At 42.6% G+C, this 21,421-nt stretch overlaps 1 protein-coding gene across 11 annotated transcripts in view; it reads right to left on the bottom strand.

Annotated features, from left to right (window-relative positions):
- Nucleotides 1–21,421, bottom strand: part of tnrc6c1 (trinucleotide repeat containing adaptor 6C1) — a 725,104-nt gene that overhangs the window by 153,218 nt on the left and 550,465 nt on the right. For 9 of the 11 annotated variants that reach the window (XM_068058110.1, XM_068058101.1, XM_068058104.1 and 6 more), the window contains 2 exons: nt 19,068–19,167; nt 18,925–18,946 (listed from right to left, as the gene is read on the bottom strand). The exons of 1 other annotated variant lie outside the window; for it this stretch is intronic. In XM_068058110.1, the coding sequence (XP_067914211.1) occupies nt 18,925–18,946; nt 19,068–19,167 (122 nt within the window). Of the gene's footprint in view, nt 1–18,924; nt 18,947–19,067; nt 19,168–19,968; nt 19,991–21,421 lie in introns of those variants that run through there. One more of the 11 variants, XM_068058108.1, reaches the window with a different exon arrangement.

Below are 21,421 nucleotides of genomic sequence, written 5' to 3'. Positions count from 1 at the left end.
CCACTGGTACCAGACCCACCGGCTGTCCATGTCTCCGCTTTAAAGACGTCTGCAAATGCGACATGAAGTCCTGTGACATTGATCACAAGTCGTGGGAGTCAGTTGCCAGTGATCGCCAGAGCTGGCGGGCAGCCATAAAGGCGGGGCTAAAGTGTGGCGAGTCGAAGAGACTTAGCAGTTGGCAGGAAAAAAGACAGAAGCGCAAGGGGAGAGCCAGCCCCGACAAACAAATTTTTCTGCAGCACCTGTGGAAGAGTCCGTCACTCTAGAATTGGCCTTTATAGCCACTCCAGGCGCTGCTCCACAAACCACTGACCACCTCCAGGCGTTTACCCATTGTCTCTCGAAACAAGGAGGCCAAAGAAGAAGAAGAGTACTGAGCACAGCAAGGCTTAAATTAAAAAAAAAGTTGGATTTCTGAGACAGTGTACAGAAGACTTCAGCTCACCCAGAGGTTGTGATTTCAAATCAAACAGTAGGATGAATGCAATAAATCTGTAATTTGCGGTTTTCACCAGAGAAAAATGGCTATGAATGTTCATAAAAATCCAACAGTGCCACATTGCCCTTTCGGGAAGGAAACAACAATATTTGCCAAAGAAGAAACTGGGCTATTTGAAGACAGCTTAGCAACATTATCCCACTTAAGGCTGGGAAGACAACAAGGTCAAGATTATCAATAGATGGATGCAGCCATTCAAGACACGAAGCAACAGTTCTAAAAATACAAAAAACCCTGCATCTTTGAAGACCTGGGTCATAAGTTAAAAGCTCCATTCAAGAGTATGGACATGATCAAAATGCTGCGTTTCAGGGATTGTTGAAATAAAAGACCTGAAGCTATGAACATTGAGGGATATAATCCTTAGAAAAATGATGAATGTAAAGTGGATAAGATTGGATGATGAGTGGACAAGGTGATTGATATCAAGGAATTGAGTAGAAAACTAGAGACCGAAGAAGCCCAAGTTAATACTCAGTGGAGGAGCAGCCAAATACACTGCACACTGCTGGTAACTTGCTCAGAGGTACATCTGTAACCTCATGGCCCAGCATATTCTTCACTATTACCATCAAGCCAAGGCACCAACCCTAGTTCTATGAAGAGTGTCGGAAAATGCCAGGGGCAGCAACAGGCATACCTAAAAATGAGATGCCAGTCTGGTGAAGCTACAACACAGAACGCCATGGATGTTAAAACAGCAGAAGTAGCATGCTATGGACAGAGCTAAGTGATCCCACGACCAATGGATCAGATCAAAGCTCTGCAGTCCTGATACAATTGAACAAATAACTGGAGGAGACGGCTCCAAAAAATCCCCACTCTCAATGATGGCGGAGCCAAGTCCATCAGTGCAGAAGACAAGGCGGAACACTTACAACCATTTTCAGCCAGAAGTGTCGAGGGAATGATCCATCTCAGCCTCCGATGCCAGTCTTCAGACAATTCAAGTCACTCCACATGATAGCAAGAAACGGCTAAAGGCACCGGATACAGCAAAGACTATGGCTGGAATTTTACGCCGCCCCAGTGGGTCAAATGGTGGCGTGGGGGCGGTGTAAAATTGAGTGGCAGGCTTCGGGAGGCCTCACCGCCCCGATTCCGCCTCCGACCAACTTTACGTTGGTTCGGCGGGGGGCGGTGAGATGGCCCGCCCGCCCGATGCCAATCAAGACCCTTAAATGGCCACTTAAGGGCCCTCGCCCGCCTCCACGGGTATTTTACCCATGGCAAGTGAGTGTGTCAGGGACGTGAAAGGCCGCCCAGCTACAGCTGCCGGCCTTTCCACATCCCGGGGGGGTGCCTGGCAAATTGGGCACAGCGTGCCTGATTGAGGGCTGCCCCCACCTCCCACCCCAACCCCGGGAACCAGGACACCCCTCTCCCCCCAAAGAACAACACTAGCCTCACCAGGACACGACCGATTCCCCTGGTGAGGCTGCCCGAACTTACCTTCTGTCCTGGTTCCATTGCGTCCTCCTCGGTCAGCTGGGCTGCAGTCTCAGCAGTGGCCACTGCTCCCGGTGGCGCCAATGAGATTAAGAGCTGCCAGCCCGCTGATTGGCCAGCAGCTCACTGAGGCGGGACCTCCTCCCTCAAATGGGTGGAAGTCCCGCCTTGGGCCAATTAAAGCCTGGAGATCCGCAAAATACGGGACAGATCCCCAGGCTGGGCGGGAGTGGGATCGGCACCAACTTTTACGTCCGAGTCCGGCTCCCGTCCGCCCAGCGTAAAATTCCGGCCGATGGGTCCTGACAACATCCTGACAGCAGTACTAAAAGACCTGTGCTCCAGAACTAGCCGCACTCTTGGCTAAGTTGTTCCAACACAGTTACTAGACTGGAATCTACTCGACAATGTGGAAAATTGCCCAGGTATGTCCTGTCCATAAAAAGCAGGACAAATTCAATGTGGTCAATTACCACCATCAGTCTGCTCTCAATCATCAGAAAAAAGTGATGGAAGGCGTCGTTAACAGTGCTATCAAGCAGCAACTACTCAGCAGTAACCTGCTTACTGATGCTCAGTTTGGGTTTCACCATGACTACTCTGCTCCAGACCTCATTGCAGCCTTGGTCCAAACATGGAAAAAAAAAGAGCTGAATTCCAGAGGTGAGATGAGAGTGACTGCTCTTGACATCAAGGCAGTATCTGACCATGTCTAGTATCAAGCAGCCCAGGCAAAATTGAAGCCAGTGGGAATCCAGCAGGTAGTAAACTCTCCACTGGGTGAAGGCATAGGAAGTGCAAAGGAAGATGGTCGTTGAAGCCCAATCATCTCAGCCCAAGGACATCAATGCAAGAAGTTCACTGGGTAGCATCCTAGGCCTAAACATTTTCAGCTGCTTTGTCATTGATTTTCCCCCTGACACAAGGTCAGAAGTGGGGATGTTCACTGATAATTGCAGTGTTCACTAACATTCACAACTCCTTCGATATTGAAGCAGTCCGTGCCCACATGCGTCAAGGTCTGGACAACATTCAGGCACCGGTGATAAGTAGCAAGTAACCCGCGCACCACACAAGTGCTCGGCAATGACCATCTCCAACAAGAGAGAATCCAACTATCCCCCCCTTGACATTCAAACAGCATTATCATCGCTGAATCCCCTATCAACATCCTGGGGGTTACCATTGACCAGCCATATAAATACTGTGGCCACAGAGCAGGTCAGAGGCCAGACATTCCGCAGCGAGCCACCCACCTCCTGACTCCACAAGCCTGTCCACCATCTACAAGGCACAAGTCAGGAGTGTGATGAAATCCTCTCCACTTGCCTGGATGAGTGCAGCTTCAACACAAGAAGCTCGACACCATCCAAGACAAAACAGCCTGCTTGATCAGCGTCCCATCCACCAACTTAGATATTCACTCCCTCCACCACCAGCACACAGTGACAGTAATGTGTACCATCTACAAGATGCACTGCAGCAATTCGCCAAGGATCCTTTGACAGCACCTTCCAAACTTGCAATCTCTACCACATAGAAGAACAAGGGCAGCAGATGCATTGGAATGCCTGCACCTGCAAGTGCCCCTCCAAGTCACACACCCCATCCTGACATCAAACGATTTCACCATTCCATCACTGTCGCTGGGTCAACATCCTGGAACTCCCTCCCTAACAGCACCGTTGGTGTACCTACACCACATGGACTGCAGTGGTTCAAGAAGGGTCCTCACCACCACCTGCTCAAAGATAATTAGAGATGGGCAATACATGCTGGTCTTGCCAACGCTCACATCTCAAAAATGCTTTAAAGAAAATGCAGCACTCTAAAGCCCCTGGAGATATCAACAGCAATGGTTGGTTGCAGATCAAAGTCTTCAAGAGCACAATTGAAGTTTTCTAACAGTTAAAGATCACCAGTGGAAAAGCCATGCTGAAAACCATACTGGTAATCATGAATTGGGCTAAATCTTTCAAAATGACGTGATGGATAATTTGAGAATTAATAGAATTAACATTAGAAAGTACCAAATTAAAAGGACAACAGGGAATTAGTTTGAATGCAAAAAAATGAATGCCTTCATTTTGAAGTGAACCAGTAAATTTTGAACTAGTTACCAGAGTAAACAAAAAATTAAAAGAACACCTTTAGTGAAATAAATGCATTAATATAAATTGATACAAATTTAAATGAAACTTACTAAGGTTTAAACTTCTTGCAACTTTTATTTAAACCCAAATATAGTACCTACAACCGCCAGATAAACAAACTTTTTTGAACCTATTTGTACTTTGAAGTGTCAGAAACATGAACCATCTGTCATTGTATATAGGGTTGAAACAGTTAATAAACTCCTCCTTACTCCAACACAATTAAGAGCGCACTGATTTCCATCATAAAAGATTGACCTTAGTATTTTCAGCATAACTCAAATAATACAAAAGGCATCACTGCAAACCCTAAAACAAGACCAAAGCAACTCTCTCAGACCTGGGCACATGCATTGTGAGAATGAGGTTATTTGGTCAAGCCCCAAAGTCTTCTACTGCCTTTGTCAGCTGGACGAAAACCACAGTTCCATTGTGCAGCAAAATAAAACACAAATTATGACCATTTGTTGTCAGTAGCAATCTTGTGAAAGCTCCACCTTCTTTTAGCAAATCATCAAGTTTGGTGTCAGGATTACATGAATGAAGACCTGATCTGATATACTATACAGTTTACATTTTAGAATTACTTACTCTATGATGAGTCCCCAGCAGGTGTTATGGTATGCTTCAGACACCAATCTGTACTGATAACAATTTACATTTCAAGTCGTAAATTATTCAATGAGTGTTTTTACCCTATATACTGTAGCTTTTATACATGTGCGCACACAATACTTCACAAGCAGCAAAATCTAGGAAACGATTTGATATCCATATAAACATTGGATGAGCCAAGGTTATTCATTTTTATGCCTGTTAATCGCCACAGATCTATGAAATCGAAATACTAACATTTTCCACTAAGTATTCAGGAGTAAACAGAGTAGATATTTTTTTTAAAAACAGATGTAGGTTAGAGTCCTCCTCAGTTCAATTTATGACTTCATAGGTCAAATAGGGGCTCTAACATCTCAGTTCAGGAGGAAGGGAAAATACAAGGCAACAATTATACCTAGGCAGTACCTGGCAACTAATTGTAAGGTATATCAGTAAGACCTGATAGAAGGGAGTGCATCTGCTTGGTTCAAAAGTCTCAAGTCAGACAAAAGGAGATAAATTACCTGGAGGTAGAAGGGAAAGAGGGAGCATACTTCCTAGAATATATTCATTAAAAAAGTAAAAAAACACTAGCAAGATAATTCTTGATCAAGAAACAAGTAACTTCGTCAATAGCATGAGATTGAGAGAAAATTGCAAAACTTGTGTTTAGTCCACTTAATTTGAAAATAAATACTTTTTAATCCCTGTAAACTGACTTTAAGGATGAAAAGTTGCAAAAATTGAACCGGTTTCTAGATATGAAATCAGAATTCTGTATGCATAATTGACTAAAAGTTATAAAATCAGATGTTCAGAGACACTTAGAAACAAAATTATTCTGTACAAAATTTATACCGAAGCAAGACAATTCATACTGTTACAACGAAATTCAGTCCCACGAATCCATACGTCATAGCATATTAGTAAAGTTTCCCACCTACCGCAAAGTAGCCAAATTAAACACTTTGTCCCCCAGAATAAAGCACACCAAATCAGGTTTCTTTAAAACAAAATTAACTATTTATTAATGAATTAATTTTTAAACAATAATGAGATAACTATGTGAAAGGATTCTTTTAAAACTTGATCAGACACAATAAAGCTATTAGGTTGTCACCTTCTGGTAGGATATTTCCAGATCAGTGAGGTATCCCAGAGTTGAATAGTCGAATGTCACTTGAAGACTCTCCAGGCGAGGTTGATGAACAGTCTGTGATGGGTAGGCGTTCACAGCGCTTTGTATGCAGAAGGCGTCACAGTTCTTTCAGCAAAGGAGCAACAGGTTGGGTCTGCAAACGAGACCTGACCCGGCCAGAGTCCTTCCATTTTTTCCCCACGCCTGACCTGCCCATCAGTTAACTTACCTTCCGTTTTTCACTTTGTTCCTTACCTGCACAAGCTTAAAATAACAAAACCACCTTTAAAGTCCAAAAAGTAAATTAACATTAGAGTAACTTACCTGCGGTGGTGATAGAGTGCGTCCGATCTGGCCTGACCCGACCGGAGCCCGAATGCTGGACCTGGAAGTGTGACTCTACCCGAACCCAACATATGTCAGCAGGTCCCATTGGGTTCGGGTTAGGCCTTTAGCAACAGGTCTACTTGGGTTTTGAAATAGCAGTCTAGCAATAGAAGGTTTCTTGAGCTTTCAGGATCTCCCAAAACATAAGAGGAATCACGCCTAAGGCAGAGCTTTTTCAGAGACTGGAGGCAATAGGAATCTGCTACCTTTTAGAATGCAGGGCTTCCTCTCAGCAAAGGAGCCTTTCTCCATAGAGAGCAGCAACTCCTCTTTTTCTGGGTCTTTTATCTCTCCAGGCAGACCACAGTCACCACCTCAAACATATAATTTATTTTTACAAGAGAGCCAAACCTTTTTCAGGGAGAGGTCTTTTTAATCTGGTCTGCAAAAAAAACAAGTCCCAGCCAGTTTGTTCGGCCTCCTGCCTGTCCAGCTTGCTGGTCTCCACAATGGAAAAATGAAACTGAAACGAAAAAGTCATGCGACCTGTCATTTCCCTTGCTGTTGTTTGAAACCAGTGTCTTGCAGTCTGTCCCGCTCAGTTCAAACACCAAGGGCTGGATCTTATTAGTGCGCGCGCTCTGCGGCAACGGAGAGAATGGCGGCCTTCTGACATGGAAATGCCGCTGCACCGACCCCGCGATATTACATGCAGGGGCTGATTGACATAGCGAGGGCGGGGTGGCTGCCCCCGATGACGTAGAGCGGGCAGCCCCCACGTCCCCGGCAATGGTGTCCAACACCACCGCGCAGGTGTCATTTTTAAAGGGCTTCAAGCCCTTAGCAAAGATTTAAATTTTTTAAAGGTGCATTATAATAAATTTTTATTAAATACTTAGGTGACAGAGGCCCTTCCACCAACACCACCACCCCCCCTCCACAATGGTCTTTTCATTGCATGTGAACAAATCTCACTTTATTCTCTGCCCTTCTACCCCTTCCCACCATCCCCACAGCAAATAAAACGTTCCCCCACCCTCTGCTCCCCCACCCCGAAAATGTTATTCCTCCCCCCTCCCCACCAGGTTTTCTCCTCTGAACACCATGGGATAGCCGCCGCTAGCAGGCAAGTGCACTTACATATAATGTAGGTTAATTTGAATATGTAGATGAAGGGCCCGCAGCCAAGCGGCAGGGGGGGGGGGGGGGGGGGGGGCAGCACCGTGGTCTCCCAGCCATCAGTAGCATGCGGCGGGCCCTTCTTGACATTGGGAGTTGAAGCGGGCCTCTCACCACAGAATTTTACATGCCCCCCCGCCGCTACTCACGGTGGCGAGGGGCCAGGAACATTTACATCCAAGTTTCAGCATTCAATGTTCACAGATAAATCCTTTTTCGCATTTTTTAAACACAGAATTCCAAGCTTTCAAATAAAAAAACAAAAAACTCTTATGACCATACTAATGCAATGAACCCAAGTTCTTACCCAAGTAAGAAACAGAGGCAAAAATGATTACAACAAATCTTCTTGAGTGTAAATTGTAAGTGCAGGTTTGACACTAATCTGGTTTACTTCTCCACTTTCATGTGACTTCATTCCCTTATCTCAGCAACCTGAATGCAAAATTCAAAAACTTTCTACATGACTCACACATTACAGTGATATGATCCTTCAGAAGAAAATACTGCAAAGGGAAGTAGACTGGGTACATAGAACAGTCACTGTTTACTCTAATGCTTTGCGGGGGGTGGGGGGGGATGTCTTCCATGGTTCAGGTTTTAAAAAATATATATTAAGTTAAGATCTTTTCCCCTTAAAGCATCAGAGTGCGCAAATGCAACTGCCTCATAATAGGTCGCTCCCATTACTTTTAAGTGCTTACATGAAAGTATGCAGATTGGGCTAGTCTCAATACAGTTGTCTCCTGATCACTTTTAAAGTTTTGTTCCATTTATATTAACTCAGCCAAAGCTTATGTCATTTATGAAACATCTGAAACTGTGTTTGATCTTTTATCTGCTTTTCTGGCAGCTTGCTGGGAGATATTAGTTCAGCAGAGCTGGAGACCCCAGTGCAAATCTCAAAAGAGGCAACACAACACTCACACAGGAAACAGCACTCTGATTTTCTCCCCAAGAAGGCCTCATCAGAAAATGGCGTATAGGTACATGGAAGTTGGTGTCATTTTACAGTCTGCCTTCAAGCGCTATAGATCTAAAAAAAAAGCTGCTTGCTACCCAATTCTCATGGTTACAATAATACAGCTGCTTTGTCGGTCTTGGCATTAACAGGCACTGGAAATGTCAGATCTGATACTTTGCAACTTTAGCAGTTTAAAAATTACACGGATGCACGGCTCTCAAGTATTAATTCCAGCAAAGTCTGGAATATTTCGAGGCACTGTTACTTCAATTAAGGTGCAAATCGCCAGCCAAGCTTCTATTAAAAGCTTGCGAATCATAAAGTGCATTTATCCTAACAAAATAACTTTTACCCAGTAGCTAATCTGAAACTTCTCTCAATACAAACTACTTTCTACAACAACCAGTACTACAAAACAATCCTGACATTTGTTTCTGCATTAGAAATCCATACAAAAAAGTCACCTCTCATTACAACGAGGTGTCAGAGTCCAATTGGCTCCAACTAATATTCAGCAAACTAAATAAACTTGCAGGTCAAATGCTTTTCAAATCGGCAATGTCCACATACCTCCCCCATAAGTTGAGGGGTGGTTTTGGGGAGGAGGGGATGAAAATAACGATAGTCGTGGAAAAAATGGTGTTGGAGATGATCAGCCATGATCGCACTGAATGGTGGAGCGGGCTTGAAGGGGCTGAATGGCATACTCTTACTCCTAATCCTTGTGTTTCTTATGTAAGGTATTAGAGAGGGTGCAGAAAAGATATGAGAATGGTTCCAGGGACGAAGAACTTTGGTTACGTGGTTAGGTTCAGGAAGCTGGGCTTGTTCTCCTTGAAGAAGAGATCAAGAGGGGATTTAATAGAGGTGTTCATAATCATAAAGGGGTCTGGACAGAGTAGTTTAGTTTAGTTTAGAGATACAGCACTGAAACAGGCCCTTCGGCCCACCGAGTCTGTGCCGACCATCAACCACCCACTTATACTAATCCTACACTAATTCCATATTCCTACCACATCCTCACCTGTCTCTATATTTCCCTACCACCTACCTATACTAGGGGCAATTGCTAATGGCCAATTTACCTATCAACCTGCAAGTCTTTGGCATGTGGGAGGAAACGGGAGCACCCAGAGGAAACCCACGCAGACACAGGGAGAACTTGCAAACTCCACACAGGCAGTACCCAGAATTGAACCCGGGTCGCTGGAGCTGTGAGGCTGCAGTGCTAACCACTGCGCCATTGTGCCGCCCGAGTAGATAAGGAGAAACTGTTCCCATTGGCCAAAGGATCCAGAACCAGAGGGCACGATTTAAAGTGATTGACAAAAGAACCAGAGGTGACATGAGGAAAACTTTTTTTTTTTTTAAAAACAGTGACTGGTTAGGACCTGGAATGCACTGAGAGTGTGGTGCAGGCAGATTCAATTGAGGCCTTGGAGAGAATTCGACAAATATCTGGAGAGAAACATATTTCAGGGCTATGGGGAAAAGGCTGAGGAGTGAGACTAAAGGAGTTGCTCTTGCAGACACGATGGGCCAAATGGCCTCCTTCTGTGCTGTAACCATTCTACGATTCTATTTTATGGAGAGGCACATGGCTGAAAGTCATTCAAAATCTAAGGCTCAAAGTTACAAATTGAAAAGCCACCACTGCAAAATCCCCCATGATCCACTGTTTAGCAAAGCTCTCATAAAACGTAAATTCCTAAGCAAGTAAGTCACTTGGACAAATGTGGATCAATTAAGGAAAGCCAGCACAGATGTTAAGGGCAAATCATGTCTGACAAAACTGCCTGAGTTTTATGATGAGAATAACATAGGGTTGATGAGGGTAATACAGTTGATGTGTACATGGACTTTCAAAAGGCATTTGATAAAGTGCCACGTAACAGGCTTGCCAGCAAAGTTACAGCTCGTGGAATGAAAAAGGGACAGTAGCAGTATGGATATGAAATTGGTTGAGTAACAGGGAAGAGAGAGTGGTGGTGGTGGTGATGGTTTTTCCAGAATGGAGGATGGTATATAGTGGGGTTCCCCAGGGGTTGGTGTTAGAATCTCTGCTTTTCTTGATATATATTAATAATCTAGACATGGGTGTACAGAGCACAATTTCAAATTTTGCAGATGACACAAGTGAGGAGGATAGCAACAGACTTCAAAATCAGACAGGCTGGTGGAAGGGGCAGACAAATGGCAGATGACATTTACTGCATAGACGTATGAAGTGATACATTTTGGTAGGAAGAATGAGGAGAGACAATATAAACTAAATGGTACAATGCTAAAGGGGTGCAGGAGCAGAGGGACCTGTATGTACACAAATCATTGAAAGTGGCAGGGCAGGTTGAGAAAGCAGTTAAATAAGCATATGGATCCTGGGCTTTATAAATAGGGGCATAGAGTACAAAAGCAAGGAAGTTAAGATAAACCTGTATAAAACACTGGTTTGGCCTCAACTGGAGTACTGTGCCCAGTTCTGGGCACCACACTTTAGGAAGGATGTGAAAGCATGAGCGGGGGTGCAGAAAAGATTCATGAGAATGGTTCCAGGGATGAGGAACTTCAGTTGCATGGGAAGATTGAGAGGAGATTTGATGGAGGTGTTCAAAATCATGAAGGATCTGGAGAGAGTACAGAGAGAGAAACTGTTCCCACTGGCAGTAGGATCGAGAACTAGAGGACACCGATTTAAGGTGATTGGCAAAATAAAGCAACAGCAACATCAGGGAAAACATTTTCTGTTGCGAGTGGTTAGGATCTGGAATGCACTGCCTGAGAGGGAGGTCGAGGCAGATTCAATCGAGGTCTGAAAAGAAAGAAATTGCAGGGCTATGGGGAAAGGGACTAGTGGAGCTGCTCTTGCAGAGAGCTGGCATGGACACCACATGCTGAATGGCCTCCTTTTGTGCTATAACCATTCTATGATTCTAAGTTAGTTAATAGTGCCTCACAAGTACTTTACCCTGTTCCATTATCTTTATTTGGAAGCAGGAATGAGGCAGCAATTTATTAACCAATACTTCACAGAATATCAAGATCACAAACATCCAATGCAATGAAGGGATAATTTGACAATGTGAGATTCATCTTGCTGCTTGCCTATAAAGTAACTGGTCCTCCATTTTACTGGAGTGAAGGTTTCTGGCTGCCATTTGTACACGAGTTTAATGTGACATCACAAGCTAACAACTATTGCTCATTTTTACTGTATTGTATTGTGCAGCATGCAAGTATTTTGGGAGTTATTTTTAAAATAAAAAGTGCATTTAATTAAATGTCCATTATTTACAAGACTCAAACTGGAGAGATGCTGGAATACCCACCACTTGCTCGGATAGATGCAGCAACATCACTCAAGAAGCTCAATAACATCCAGAGAGCGGTTAATTTAATTGGTACCCCTAACAGAATATTAACCCTCACCCCCCCTCCATTACCAGCACAATGCAGCTACAGCATGTACAATTCACATTGCAACATTGACTATCCTTGGAAAGTATTTCATTGGCTGAGAAGTGCTTTGGGATGTCCTGAGGTCATTGAAGAAGCTATATAAATGCAAGTTATTCCATTCTTGGCAGGATGCATTGCAGCAATTCACCAAGGTTTCTTCAACAGCACCCCCATCTTCTGCGACTTCTACAATGAAGACAAAAGCAAAAATCTTGTGATATTACTTCCAAATCTCCTTCCATTCGGAATTGGACTCATTTTCCCTATCTTCTTCTTTGTGGAATCCTGGAATTCTCTACCTAATACCATGGTAGGATCACTGTGACCATAAAGACTGCAACGATTCAAGGAAAAGGCCCATTCACTTCAGGGTAATTAGGGATCAGCAATAAGTGCAGACTTGCCACCCTGAGAACTATGTAACGAAAACTAACCAGAAAAATGGAATACAAGTTTACTGGGATAATTAAAAACCTAGATTGAGATTTAATAAGACAATGAGTCTCATTGTGGAATTTTTCTGAAAAGTTAGATTCCAAAATAACCTGTGCTCCAGAACCTGCCGTGCCCCTAGCCAAGCTGTTCCAGTGCAGCTGCAACACTAGCATCTACCCAGAAATGTGGAAAATTGCCCAGGTATATCCAGTATACAAAAAGCAGGACAAATCAAACCCGGCCAATTACCCCCCATCAGTCTACTCGCGATCATCAGTAAAGTGATGGAAGGCATCATCAACAAATCGATCAAGCGGCACTTGCTGAGCAATAACCTGCTCACTAACGCTCAGTTTGAGTTCTACCAGGGCCACTCAGCTCCTGACCTCATTACAGCCTTGGTTCAAACATGGATAAAAGAGCTGAACTCAAGAGGTGAGGTGAGAGTGACTGCCCTTGGCATCAAGGAGCCCTAGTAAAAAACTGGAGTCAATGGGAATGAGGGGGAAAACTCTCCACTGGTTGCAGTTGTACCTAGTGCAAAGGAAGATGGTTGTGGTTGTTGGAGGTCAATCATCTCAGCTCCAGGACATCACTGCAGGAGTTCCTCAGGGTAGTGTTAGGCTCTAACATCTTCAGCTGCTTCATCAATGACCTTCCTTCAATCATAAGGTCAGAAGTGGGGATGTTCGCTGATGATTGCACAATGCTCAGCACCATTCACGACTCCTCAGATACTGAAGCAGTCCGTGCAGAAATGCAGCAAGACCTGGACAATATCCAGGCTTGGGCTGATAAGTGGCAAATAACATTCAAACCACACAAGTGCTAGGCAATGATCATCTCAAACAAGAGAGAATCTAACCATCTCCCCATGACATTCAACGGCATTATGATCGCTGAATCCCCCACTATCAACATCCTGGGGTTACCATTGACCAGCAACTGAACTGCAGTAGTCATATAAATACCATGGCTACAACAGCAGGTCAGAAGCTAGGAATCCTGCTGCGAGTAACTTACCTCCTGACTCCCCAAAGCCTGTCCACCATCTATAAGATACAAGTCAGGAGTGTGATAGAATACTCCACTTGCCTGGATGGGTGCAGCTGCAACAACATTCAAGAAGCTCAAACAACATCCAGGACAAATCAGCCCACTTGATTAGCACACCATCCACAAACATTCACTCCCTCCACCACCGACACACAGTGGCAGCAGTGTGTACCATCTACACGATGCACTGCAGCAACGCACCAAGGCTCTGTCGACAGCACCTTCCAAACCCATAACCTCTACCACCTAGAAGGACAATGGCAGCAGATGCATGGGAACACCACCACCTGCAACTACCCCTCCAAGCCACACAACATCGTTACTTGGAACTATATCGCTGTTCCTTCACTGTCGCTGGGTCAAAATCCTGGAACTCCCTTCCTAACAGCACTGTGGGTGCACATACCCCACATGGACTGCAGTGGCAGCTCACCACCTTCTCAAGGTAACTAGGGATGGGCAATAAATGGCGGCCTAGCCAGTGACGCCCACATCTCATGAATGGATAAAAAAAATTCACCACATTCGTATGTTACATTATAATTTTTTAAAAATTAATAAAGGCTACAACTTGTCAGTTCATAATAAACATATTTTGAAGTTATCTGAAAATATCAGATAGGTAGACAAGAAGGTTGAAAAAGAGAAAAAAGTGTTAGGATTAGTGAACAAAATTTTGAAGGAAATATGGCAGGTACATTGGTTAGTGGTAAAACATCATCAATTGAGAGCAAAGAAGCCAGTCAGGAGTATGTTATAAATATAATACTGGTGTGTTATAAATATAGATTGATATAAAGTGCTGTTTAAAGATCAGTTGGCTCAAACCAGTGGAGCACTGCTATCGGAATAATAAATTGCATTATGTGGGATAAGGGTAAACATATCAATTCAGGTCACTGACCGGACATAGGCGTAAAGGAAAGATCAAAGTGAAAGGGAATCAGAGACACAAAACAAAAAACAAAAATATTAGTAAACATTTCCAAGAATTCACAGAGAAGGGAACCAATCATCATATTAGTGGCCTAAGCTGAAATCAAATGCACTATTTCAATGCTTGAATGCACTGGGGGGAAAATGTTACTGCCCAGACTTCTGAGATCAAGGTTAACACAAAAAATTAAAAGCAAATAAGTGAATGCGTTTTTAAATTTCTCTAGATAAATCTTGTAAATCTGTTCCATTACATGTGCCATGCGATGTTCATTTAAGAAATGACACCACAGTAATAAAAACAGATTTCTTTGCTCTCAACACAGCCCAGATTTTCCACTGGATTGAATTCAAGAGAGCAAGTTAATTTATCTTTTTATAGTTATGTGTCAGATACTTGGCACACTATTCTGTAAATCTGGCAGCACAAACTGGGTAAACATTTCTTCAATTGACAATCCATGACCTATTGTTTCAGGACAATCACTGGCAAATCATGAATTTTTGACAATCATAATTGATGACTTTCTTTGGAGAAAGAACCAAATGGCTCCAAGTAGGATAAATCGGGTGACATATGTTGCCTTACACTAATCTAGTGCTCAACACAAATCAAGTAAGCCAGTTTCTTCCACTGGAAAGGACAGCAACATTATTTGTGCAAAATGTATTGTGGTTGCCTCCAACCAAATGATTTTATTTTGTTCCTCCAAAATCAGAGTAAGCAGTTCACTTCTCTACCTCTGGCCAAGTAATGTTATCCAGCAGCTGTTTCGTTTCATTGAAGTTAAAACTATTACCTTAAATCATCTCTGCACTCATTGGTAAGCTTACCTACCACCAGCAGCAACTCTGATTAATCCTCAAGTGGATTAATGTTTGTTTAATTTAGAACCTTTGGACATCTCAATTATCATCGTTCAGACTCCTCACACCAAATCAAGTTTTAAGTATCATTCTTGCAAGTGAACTTATAAACTAATAATCCATCTTCCAGAGAAAAAAAAAAGGCTTTTCTCTTGGAAAAGGATGAATTGAGCGTTGTTTGTATATTCATCATCAATAGTAGTCACATTCATTTCTCAAATAAAAAAAATACTCCCTTTACACAAAATTACAGAATATACTTTGTGTTGATAAAATAGCATGTTGTACAGACAAGCTATGTTCAGAATTATTTAAATCCAAAGACACCAGGGTGCTAAAGAAATACAAAAAAAAAGCAGGCAACTTCTGGTCAAATCATTCAAAACCAAAGCTAAAATAAAACAACAATGTGGGATGCGTGAACATTTTATTCCAGTCCTACTGAGGTCCCCTCCCCTCACCTCTTGCCCTAAACTGGAAAATTTCATCAACTTGGCTTCAAATTTTCACCCCTCCCTCACCTTCACATGGTCCATCTCAGACTTATTCTTTCCCTTCCTCAACCTTTCTATCTCAATTTCTGGAGATAGACTGTCTATTATAAGCCCACTGACTCCCACCTCACTTCCAATCTTCCAGTTTCTCTGTCTCCATTGCATCTGTTCTGATGATGCCACCTTCTGTTCCAGGGCTTCTGATATGTCCAACTTTCTCCTCAACTAAGGAATCCTATCCACCTTGGCTGATGAAAGATCACTAACCTGAAACGTTAACTTTGCTTCTCTCTCCACAGATGCTGCCAGACCGGAGTATTTTCCAGCACTTATTGTTTTTATTTAAAGGAGATAACATCTGGGGCTGGAATTCTGGCCCCTGCCAGGGCCAGAGCTAAAAACAGTCCCGTCAGTCGGCGTGACGATTCCTTGGCTCCACCGTTTCCAGGCCATTTTTGTGAAGGTGGGATCCGGGGTCAACAGGACGACATTCCTGCATGCAGTGGGTAGCTGCTCATTAAAAGCCACTTGAAGCTAATTAATGGAGGCAGACTAGAATTTTCCAGTTGACCTTCAAATTCCCACAGGCAGTGGGGGCCAGTTTAGGTGCTTGGAGACAGACTCCCAGTGTCAGGCTGAGGGACCAATGCTCCAGACAGGCCTAGACACTTCACTGTAGAGGGGCTCTCTTTCCCCCACCAACCATGGTGGACTGGCTGCAAAAGCCATTTTTAAAATTTAAGATTTTAAGAAGTTGAAGCATAGGTGCCTCTGCCTTGAAGCATCCTCTCTCTTACTTATCTTCCATTGCAGCCTGCTGTTCCTTTCAATTTGGAAGGACTCTGATTGGCCCTCCAGCTTTGAGAGCCCACCCACTGTCCTTAATTGGACAGTGAACCCGTTTCCTGGCCAATTAAGGGGACACCTCTGAAAATTACCCCCTTTTTAAAAAAATTCATTCTTGGGATGTGAGCACGTGGGCAAGGCCAGCATTTATTGCCCACCTCTAAGTGCCATTCAGAAGGTGGTGGTGAGCTGCCTTCTTGAGCTGCTGCAATACATGCAGTGTAGGTACACCCACAGTTATTTTGTAGCGGTGTGATACAACCGAGTGGTTTGCTGCACCACGTCAAAGAGCAGTTAAGAGTCAACTACATTGCTGTGGATCTGGAGTCACTTGTAGGCCAGACTGGGTAAGGATGACAGATTTCTTCCCCGAAGGATATCAGTGAGCCAGATGTTTTTTAAAAAAAAAAAATAATCTGGTAGTTTCATGATCGAGATAGTCCCAACCTCTGCTTCCCTCCCCTGGAGGGGAAATTCAGCCCCTGGTGTCTGATGGAGGGTCTAAACCATTAAATTCAAATATAAACAAACAATGTGCAATTTGTTCAGCTATGTATTTGATTGGAAGTTAATTTTGAATTTAATCGTTAAATTCTTTAAGATATTTGTCAAACTGTTTTTTTTCCCAAATCAGTGAGTCTGTCTGAAACCTTCAAAGATGAATAGTCAACTGATAACTTCCAGAGACAATTAGAAAAGGAAAGGAATTGCTATGTATAAAGTATGACTGATAACAGTTTAGTACTATACTTGCAAACATATTATTTTCTATTAAAATATGTCGCATTATTTTAACTATTTGTTCTTTTACACTTTGATTTAAACTTTAACTGGCAATTTTATTTTAAATCTATCGTGCTATTTTGCCACCTTCCAAAGATAGCAAGATGCTTTGTTCTCTACCTTGCCTCTTCTACTCTCCAATATTAATTGCTTTCCATTTGAAAATCAGTAGCAAAATGTGGCAACACTGGCAAAAAATTGTCAAATATTACAAAAGGAAGCTGTGCCCTTGTGATCCCATGTTCCAAAACCTATCCCAGGAAGCAAATGCGTGGGGACACTGGGTGAAGACAGAATCAGATGAACGGTCTGCCGACACTCACTGCCATTGGATGTGAAGAATGGTAACGTGTGATACCAGAAGATTGAAACTACTTTTGGAACATATGCTAGCATTTTAATTACCAAAGCCGATTCCAAGCAACTGTACATCCAAAATTACAAGTGGGCTGCCATGAACCATTAGCATCATAGCATGCAAGTCATTAACTTCTGCATAAAATTCTTTATTTCCAGTCAATAATTCAAGTTTTCAATGTTGCTTTTCAGGTAGAACCAGAAAAAGTATTTATAAAAGGAGCACTAGATTCTACTTTTATCAAATAGATTAAGTGTTGCTAAATCACAAGGCCAGAATTGGGGAGGAAGGGCCTTAGGAATACCAAATAGGTTGTACAGATGTCAACCATCAAAATCTTCTCAACAAATCTGAAAAGACCAAAGAACTGCAATGCATTTTCAAATAAACCACACAAATTTTGCTGCGCATGAGATTAACTTGAGTCTTTCAGCCTCACATTTATATTTTTGCTGCCGAAACAATTTGTATTTACGTAGCACCCTTAACGTAATAAGATGTCCCACAGCACTTCACAGGAGCATTATGACAAAGTATAACACCGAGCCACAACAGGAGATATTAGGTCAAATGACCAAAAGCTTGGTCAGAGGTAGGCTTTTAAGGAGTGTCTTAAAGGAGGAAAGTGAGCTATAGAGGCGGAGAGCACAGAAACAGGCTGAAGATTTAATGCCCTATTTATGCAGTCAGGATATGCTGTGATTTCATAAAATATATTTAGGAATGCACACTTTTCTTGAAATGTACATATTATTTCTTGCTCTTGGAAGCAACCCTGTAAACAAGGTGATGCCAGTACTGTCAGAGATATCAAAACTTACACTGGCAGCAGATTTGCCTCCAAGAGTAATATACGAACAGCAGAAAACAGATGCCATCACAACACTTAAATTGGGTCTGCCATTTTCGGTCAGACCATTGGGTGGTTGAGAACTCAGCTTGCTGAAACAAATCAATAATGCACTTTAGCAACTGGGGCTATGCACTAACTGTACATATGTTGATTAGACTTCGACTGCAAGCGGACCAGTTCAATGGTAAGCAGTTTTGCAGTATACTAGATATTCAAAACAAATATTCTTATGTTCACTATTCCATAATACAAATGTGACAGGAAACAGAATGATGAGGGAAACTTTACATTAAAAAAAGCCTTTCATTATATCGCTCCTCATTCAAGAAAACAGAAAATAGTCCATTTTAACTGAGCAAGTACTTTTGATCAAAACACAATTATTTAAGATATATTTGAAAGTAGTAGATATCGCTAAGTCATTGAGATAACGTTATACTCCATGATTGATCACATCATAGGAAAATGACACAGGAAGTTTATGCAGACAAGTTTACCTCTATGGAGAATTAGGAGCAAATAATAGCTAACCTTTGGTTTTATGTTCAGCAGCCTGAAAGAAAAAAAAGGGAAAAAAATCTTAAACTTGGTTCATTTTATCTACTTATATGACCACCAGAAAAACAGATTTTCGACTAATTATGAGCAATGATGACCAAAGTCAAATACTGCACCTTTTTTTGAGCAGCTTCCTTCTTTTTCTTCTCTTCTTGCTTTTTCTTTTTCTTTTCTTCCATCAAACGATCCTCTCCTTTAGTTTCTTGTTCTTTCTCACTATTTCATTAAACAAAGACATTAAAAAAAATTGAGCATTTAAAAGTCTAGAACCAAAACAGAATTTTTGAATCAAAATTGTACGGCCAGAGTTACAACTACTGAGGCTTACATATATAAAATGTCACTAAATCAATACATTAAGTTAAATCACATGGCATTTCAAAGATTTACTGATCTTCACAAAAGTCTTGAGCTATTACCACTGCTCCAATTGTAATATGTTGCTTTTCAAATTATAATTGCCATACACTTCCAAGAAATTTCAACACCACAAATATATGAACAGTTCAACACTGTGGCAATTAATTTTCCTTCTGATTGATGTCAAAAATATATGGTTAGATGACCCAAATTTAAAGCTTTAGTAATTTTTTTCTCAATGCTAGAGAAAAATTGTTTCAGTCTAAAACTTGCGAGTCCAAAACTAGGGGCCATAAATATAAGATAGTCACTAATAAGTCGAAGAAGGAGTTCAGGAGAAACCTCTGTGGTCAGAACATGGAACTCACTACCACATGAAGTGGTTGAGGTGAGTAGCATAGATGCATTCAAGGGGAAGTGTGAGAAGTAAATGAGACTGAAAGAAATAGAAGAGTATGTTGATAAGGAGAGATGATGTAAATAAAGAAAGTGGAGGCTCCTGGGGAGCATCACCCTTCTGTTTGTGTGCTGTAAATTCTATATAACTAGGTAGTATAATGAGATAGGCTTCCTTTGACACTAATTTTCATTTTCTACATCAGTTATCTGATTACTTAGAGTCATTTTTCTATATCACAAAAATAAAATGCAATATACCTTTAAGTATCTGCCATCTCATTTTAATGCTTTATTCAATTTGAGTTATTTAAAACATCTGCAATTTAAAAAAAGAGATTTTTCTTTAACCCATATAAAAAGATACACCCTCTCTCCGTTTGGCTGCCTTGAGACTGGGGATTTGACCCAATAGTCTAGAGTCTATTTTTGGAGATTCACGCAACACAAACTGCTGCTGTTCTTCCCTCCCCACCTCTTACAGCATAGCAAGTTGGTCAGAAGAAGCATCAATCACAAGCAACAGGACCATTAGGACCCCTTTCGCCCCAATCAGGGGAGTCGGTGGCATAGTGGTATTGTCACAGGGTTTTGCTCTGGGGACACGGGTTCGAATCCCATCACAGCAGCAGGTGGAATTTGAATTCACTTAGTAAATCTGGAATTAAAAGCTAGTCTAGTGGTGGCCATGAAACCATTGTCGATTGTTGTAAAAACTCATCTGGTTCAGGGAAGGAAATCTGCTGGCCATTGACCTCTACAGGTCTGGCCTACAATGGACTCCAAACCCACAACAATGTGGTTGACTCTTACATGCTCTCTGAAATGGCCTGGCAAGCCACTCAGTGGTATCTAACCGCTACGAAGTCAGTAAAAAAGAATGAAACCAGACGGACCACCCTACATCGACCCTGCAAAGTCCTCCTTAGTAACATCTGGGGGCTTGTGCCAAAGTTGGGAGAGCTGTCCCACAAACTCGTCAAGCAACAGCCTGACAGTCATACTCACGGAATCATACCTTACCGACTATGTCCCAAACAATGCCATCGCCATCCCCGGGTATGTCCTGCCCCACCAGCAGCACAGACCCAGAAAAGGTGCAGGCACAGTGGTATATAGTCGAGAGGGAGTTGACCTGGGAGTCCTCAACATTGACTCCATGAAGTCTAATGGCAACAGGTCAAACAGAGACAAGAAAACTTCCTGATTACCACCTACCGCCCTCCATCAGCTGATGAGTCAGTACTTCTCCGTGGTGAACACCACTTGGAGGAAGCACTGAGGGTGGCAAGGGTGCAGAAAGTACTCTGGGTGGGGGACTTCAATGTCCATCACCAAGAGTGGCTCAGTAACACCACTACTGACCGAGCCCTAAAAGACATAGCTGCTAGATTGAGTATGACAGGTGGTGAGGGAACCAAGAGGGAAAAACATACTTGACCTCGTCCTCACCAATCTGTCTGCCGCAGATGCATCCATCCATGACAGTACTGGTAGGAATGACTACCACACAGTTCTTGTGGAGACAAAGTCCCATCTTCACACTGAGGATACCCTCCATCGTGTTGTGTGACACCACCACCGTGCTAAATGGGATAGATTGCGAATAGACCTAGCAGTGCAAAACTGGGTATCCATGAGGCGCTGTGGGCCATCAGCAGCAGCAGAATTGTACTCAACCACAATCTGTAACCTCATGGCCCAGCATATCCCC

This window comes from Heterodontus francisci, chromosome 26, assembly GCF_036365525.1.
Source record: "Heterodontus francisci isolate sHetFra1 chromosome 26, sHetFra1.hap1, whole genome shotgun sequence".
Classification (NCBI taxonomy): Eukaryota; Metazoa; Chordata; class Chondrichthyes; order Heterodontiformes; family Heterodontidae; genus Heterodontus; species Heterodontus francisci.
The sequence above is the reverse complement of the archived record's forward strand: the minus strand, read 5'-3'. Positions and strand labels throughout refer to the sequence as shown.